Source organism: Antedon bifida, chromosome 2 (assembly GCF_963402885.1).
Source record: "Antedon bifida chromosome 2, ecAntBifi1.1, whole genome shotgun sequence".
Taxonomy (NCBI): domain Eukaryota; kingdom Metazoa; phylum Echinodermata; class Crinoidea; order Comatulida; family Antedonidae; genus Antedon; species Antedon bifida.
In genome coordinates, this window is record NC_136227.1 from 27,143,107 (window position 1) to 27,149,201 (window position 6,095).

General features: G+C 32.9%; 1 protein-coding gene across 1 annotated transcript; it reads right to left on the minus strand.

Moving 5' to 3' along the window:
* Positions 1-2,276: 2,276 nt before the first annotated feature.
* LOC144836105 (MICOS complex subunit Mic10-like) lies at positions 2,277-4,410 on the minus strand. The gene is made up of 4 exons (XM_078691293.1): positions 4,282-4,410; positions 3,784-3,831; positions 2,819-2,928; positions 2,277-2,722 (listed from the first exon to the last, which is right to left on the minus strand). Exons 1-4 carry the CDS (start codon positions 4,358-4,360, stop codon positions 2,654-2,656), a joined length of 306 nt encoding a protein of 101 aa, XP_078547419.1. The 5' UTR covers positions 4,361-4,410; the 3' UTR covers positions 2,277-2,653.
* Between the last annotated feature and the right edge of the window lie 1,685 nt (positions 4,411-6,095).

Genomic DNA, 6,095 nt, shown 5'->3' on the forward strand with positions numbered 1-6,095 from the left:
GGTCTTCCGGTTTTCTTTAAATTACGGTCCGGGTTTTATCAATTAATATTTTTCGATCCATTGTTGGTGGTAAAGTAATGTTTTAATTTATTTTTTCGGCGGCAAAATTTTTTTTGAAGAACTTTTAGCTCCGACATTCGGTAAACTTAAAATAGTAGGCCTACATTACGGTTGATAAACTCTGTCCAGAATAGAGGCGTTTTTTGTCCCTTGGATCCGCGTTGTATAAAGAAAGACTATATATGGGGTGAAGTTTTAAATAGCGACACAACATGTAGGATGTAGGCCTAATTATAGATGCGATAATGCTCAATGAGAAAATAGGCTTGAATATAATAATGTATAAGACGCGATTGAAGCAGGAAAGGTACAAATACATAAAATTCATGTGAGCCAGGTCATAGTTTGACCATACGATAGATCCATCTTCTAATCAATCGATATCATCTTCAGGGTTAAAAACGGTGTTAAGCAGGTGATACTGCGGGTTTTTCGCGCCGCGCCTTTTTAGCCAGTTATATTCAAGAGGACGGAAGCATTAGGAAACTGTATCACGCAGAAGCTTACTACTACTACGGCTGCAAAATGGGTATTTGGAAACTCGGACTGGGCATGCGCAACCCCCAAAGCACGTCTGAAAGAAGAGATTCTATATGAGATGTGAGACCGTAGTAAGATCTGTTCAATAAACAATGTTTTCGTTTTGGCTGTCAATTTATCTTTGTCAAAACTTTGTCCGTCCTCTATGGTAAATTATTAGCGAATGGTGTGTAGGCCCAAGATGAAGAATTTTTTTATTAGGAAGTATGCCTAGTTTGTCGGGGGCTGGGAAATTAGAATTTTTGCTTTCTGGAATGTTGGGTAGGCCTATGGAATATCTACAGTACTATACTTTAGGACTTTGTTCATTACTATTGAACAAAGTGTTTACTACTAATTGTTAAACAAATAATAAATCATTATTTCCTAAATTATTAATGTTGTATACAGTATTGATAAATTCAGGCCATAAGAAATGTAATTATGCAAATTAGCTTTAACACAGATTTACATAATGGTACTTCATAGAGGGCGCTCTTACATTAATTCTTTCAGAGCCATATATATAAAGAGTTACGACATTGAAAATTAGAAGCCATTTTTGTGTCAAAGAATTCGCACGCTGAGGGCGCGCGCGTCTCTTTTGTTTAGCGTTTTCCTATAGTTCATGCATTATTTTTAGATTTTTTTGTCTATGAAATAACGCTTGTATTCCGTTTTTATTTTAGTAATTAATTTTATTAATGGTATTAATTTGGTAGCATATATATATTGTGTCTATAATAACAAAAGAATAAATGCTAGGGCCTACATGCAAGTCAGGATACATCAAAGCATGAACCAATACAAAAAACACACAAATTCACCCCTCTTTTTATACAGTATATGGCTCTCTGTGTGTTTTTGACACAAACTTTCAGAGACTCGTTCATCATTTCATTTGTAATAATTTGCCTTTATTATTTTAATATTGTTCATACCCTATTCAATATATTGACAAATATATCCACGACACTTTATTATTTTATCTAGTCATCAAAGCATGCATTATGAATTGAAAATATTACATAATTGTTATTAATAGGACGTAGTTATGGGATGTTTCGTTCCAAAATCAATCAATCGAACTTTATAATGTACTAGCGCACGCGCGCGCAATATTCTTTGCCGCAAGTACTTCTGTACGCTGTGCACATCGATATTTCACCGTTAGATGTGCAATTACATTTTTTTAAATATAAGAAAAAGTTTAAAGTATTTTCTTGCTCCTATACTTTACATGAATTAACGGAGACAAGTTTGACACAAATTGATCTGCATATCACGTGACTATAATCCAATGTCGTAACTCTTTATATATATGGCTCTGAATTCTTTATTTTTCTAAAGGTTCAGACAGTAACACAAGGAACAATGTAAATGATAAACGAAGAAAATAAAAATAAACTATACTTGGTTGGTAAGGTCCCTTTCATAATCTGCATTCAGACTTTATATCTACAGTTTCAAACTGTATGTGACAAAAAAGTGTGATGTGCCTATATATGGACATGATGCTGTCATATCACTACCATATTTGGGCACATCACTACCATATTTGGGCACATAAAGTGTGATACTGTAGACAGAGCTTAAGTTATTTACTTAGGTAAGTTGGTTATACCAACCAAAGTTCATGACAATGTGCTCATGGATGGACCAATTAACATAGAAATAATTTGTCAAATGTTTCAATGTAATATATTTTCATCTTTAATATCACACTACTGCAATCTGTGTAATCCAATTACCCAATAAAAATTGGGTTATGAATTTTCAGATCATTAAAAATTAACAACACTTTAAACGGCATGCAGGTATTGTTTTCACTATTTTCACATAAAGGATGCAACTTTTACTCGATGCTGGAATTACATCCCAGAAAGCTCTGAAGGGATTCTCTCTTGATCGGTATTTTGTTATTAATATCAAGCATCAGGTTTGCAGGCATGATCTTTAAATGTTTTTTATTGTAATTAACAGCAGAGTATTTCATGCACATTTATTTATTATAGTCCTAGATGTTTAATGTTAGTTGGCTTGAGCTTGTCATGTTTTTTAGAATATCCCACCATTATGTACTGCCTGTATCTGATTTTGATTCACTGGATGCTTCGTTACTAGATGGCGGTGATGGTAAAACCTGAAATGAAATATAAGAATTGGAATTGAAGGTAATGGTAACAAGTATTAACAATCTCCATTTCTGTAAGTACTTGAGAACTCTGCGTTTACAAACCTTAACAATTTTTCCATGTAACCTGTAAGGATCCCTAAATTCATTTTGACAATTTGAATATCCCATTCCTACTCCCACACCAGCTCCAAATGCAATTGGCCAAGGCCGACCTACATTTCACAAACAAAAATAAAATGCTCCCAATAACAGAATATATGTTTACATTGTAAAACAATTATATGAAAAAAAAGTTGCAAAAAACACCTTTATTTTATAAATTTAAAAAAAGATAATTCTTGTGAAAATACTTAAATTTAATATGATCTATTTCTTATTGAAAATTGTTAAAAAGTTAAAGCCCCCTTCCCTACGTTTTTTAGATCTAATTTAAGATCACAAACTATATTTAATGTAAAAATAATACTATATGGTCCTATTGCGATAACTTTTTTCGTCTTTAAACGGTTAAAAATGTGAAAAATAAGTCGATTCTAATAATTATAGCGGCCCGCTATAAATCCCAAAATGCATTGCGCGCGGATTGATATTTTTGTTTTTCACCTGTAATTCGCCCACTTTTCGATCGATCGTGAGGCCAAAACAAATGGAAGACTCCTAACTTTTCAGCGAAAATACCGGGTTTTCCCCAATTTGTATCAACGGAGTCTGGCAAAAATAGAAAGACAATTAATGCAGGAACTATACAACAACAGGCTAGGTATATATCAAGCGTACGATGTTCGTACGTTACCGATGTTTACCAGCTAGGCCTACAAAACTAAGTCTAGCTAGGCTAGGCCTAAGACCGTACACGAGAGGTCGATCGCCGCGAGCTACTTAGGTAGTGCATTGTTTCTCACTTTTTATCATAATTTACCATAAAACGTACATTTAAGACAAGGAATGACATGGTTTAATGTTTTTAAAGTGATATATATGTATTATTTTCCAAAAAACGTCCAAAATTGCAGGGAAGGGGTCTTTAATATTTGCACTGTAGGCCTATCCCTATGTAAAAAACTTACGTTTAAAAATAAAAACTGAAAAGACAAGTCCTACACCAAGTCCACCACCTGAAAAAAGAATAATACAATTCAATGTTGAATAAATGCTGAATAAAGTATGCCTAATGTCTGGTCTGGTCCGATTAGTATTCAAGACCCCTAAAAATGTCAATGAATTGAATGATATGACTCGATTTAAAATTAAACTAACTTTTTTATTTTTTTTTATTTATTTATTTAAATGTTATTAATTAATCATGTTTTGTAAAATTTGGATATTAACAAGCTTTAAGGTGTTAATAATAAAAAAAAAAGTGTCTAGGCTAGGCCAGTGGCACAAGTAATCTTAGGCCTAGAGTAGGCATAATAAGACGTAGGCTAGCTAGGCCTACCTACGTATGATGAGGCTAGGCCTAGGTCCATAATACTACAGTAATATAGAAAGCTGGGCCTTAGTTTATAAATAAAAGGCTAGGAATGTTTATAAATTAAACAGGCTTTGTTTTACAAATTACAAACCAATCTTAATAATGGTATCAGCCAAACATCTATCCCAATTTTTCCCCAGAACATCCTCGCTTCTTTTGATGTCAGCCATTTCTCGCTGTTTTGTCAGCCAATGAGCTGTATTCCAATCGTCGTTTTGGCGACCAAAGCATTCTCTACTTCAGGTATGAAACATAAATATTTTATTTAACTTAAGGGTCTTTGTTTAACTTGGGTTCCACCAGACGGGGTTCCAGAAGATTATTTTCACTCAGATTAGTTATGTTAAATTTTTTAGATTTTTGGAATGATAATCATTGATTAAAATTAGCTTATCGAATAGATTACGTAATCCATCGGACTCCCTAGCCTACTATTTTGATATTTTCCCCAACGTTAAAACCATAGTTGGGTACCATTTATGTACAAAAAGTGTACCTGCGTGACCCTAATCAAATGGGTATTGAGGATATTCGCACGTCACTTAGTAGTCATACTCTTGTGTTTTTCTATTTGTACAGTAAACGCATTGAAAATTAAGCCTTCTAAAAATAATGTCTCGATTGACGTGACGTCCACATCTTTTACTCATAGGGCCTTTGATTCCTAACCCTATTATTAATATTAGCCAACTGTAGTCCTTGAGTTAGAAAAAAATGTGAGAAACTACAGAAAACATGGGTGATGAGGACAGAGAAGACAAAGAAGACGGCAAAAACAAAAAAGCATAATTTAACGTGCGGATGTTTTATAGGTCTATGTTGGTTGTTTTTATATTACAGTACTTGTTAACACAACTGTAGGCCTAGTGGAAACGTAACAACGTAACTTCCTAACTTCAACTGGTGAACTTGGCTGGCAATCAATCGAATCAATACAGTCAGATAGAATCTTAAAATATTTCTATAGACTTAAAAATATGGAAGAAGAACATCGTTGGCCAAGGTTACTTTTAGAGCCATCTTTGAACTTAAGGATATACTAGTTGGAAATGGCTTCAAAATATTGAAACCATTTTTAATAATAATGCTCAAACTAAATCATCCTTAACAAATTAGGCTTACTATATAAAAATGAACCAAAAAGGGAAAGTATTTACTGGAAAATGTAGCTACCAGTGCATCTAATTTAAAATTTAAAGCTCGTTCAAACTCATTACCCCTTTGAAGGAAGGAAGAAAGGAAGGTTGGTCACAACAAAATTCAGGATTGTGTTTGTTGTGTAGGCCTAATTGTGGTGAAAGAGAAACACTTTATCACTTTGTGTTCAATTGTACTAGATTAACTAATACTAGAAATTCAATATTTAAAAGACTTAGAAAAGAGCTATACCACAGTGATTTACATAAAATCTGAGAGTTATTTACATCAAGCTCTGATGATGAACTTAAACATCATCTATTTTTTGACAATCTCGAAATCCATAACGAATATCAAATTGTAACAACAGAATCTATACCCCATGTTAATTATGAAATGACAAGTAATATCTTTGACACATTTTGTAAACTATTCTTAACAATTGCATGGAAAGAACTCAATGAAATTTATAATACTTTTAAATTAATTACATGATTGATTTTTGTACTACAAATTTAAATATACAGTACTTTTTACTTTAATTTGTACTTTTTTTTCCCTTTTTAATCACTTGTACTTTAATTAGTGTATCAATTAAGTGTTTACTATTATTTGTGTACTATTATATTATTTTGTTGCACATCCCTTGTGGATAGTGCCTCTGTTAAAAAAGAGATATAATAAAGTTATTATTATTATTACAACATACGCCTTCCTTAACACAAGTTTAGTGTAAATGTATTCCTTCTCGGTTCAATTTAGCGGCCC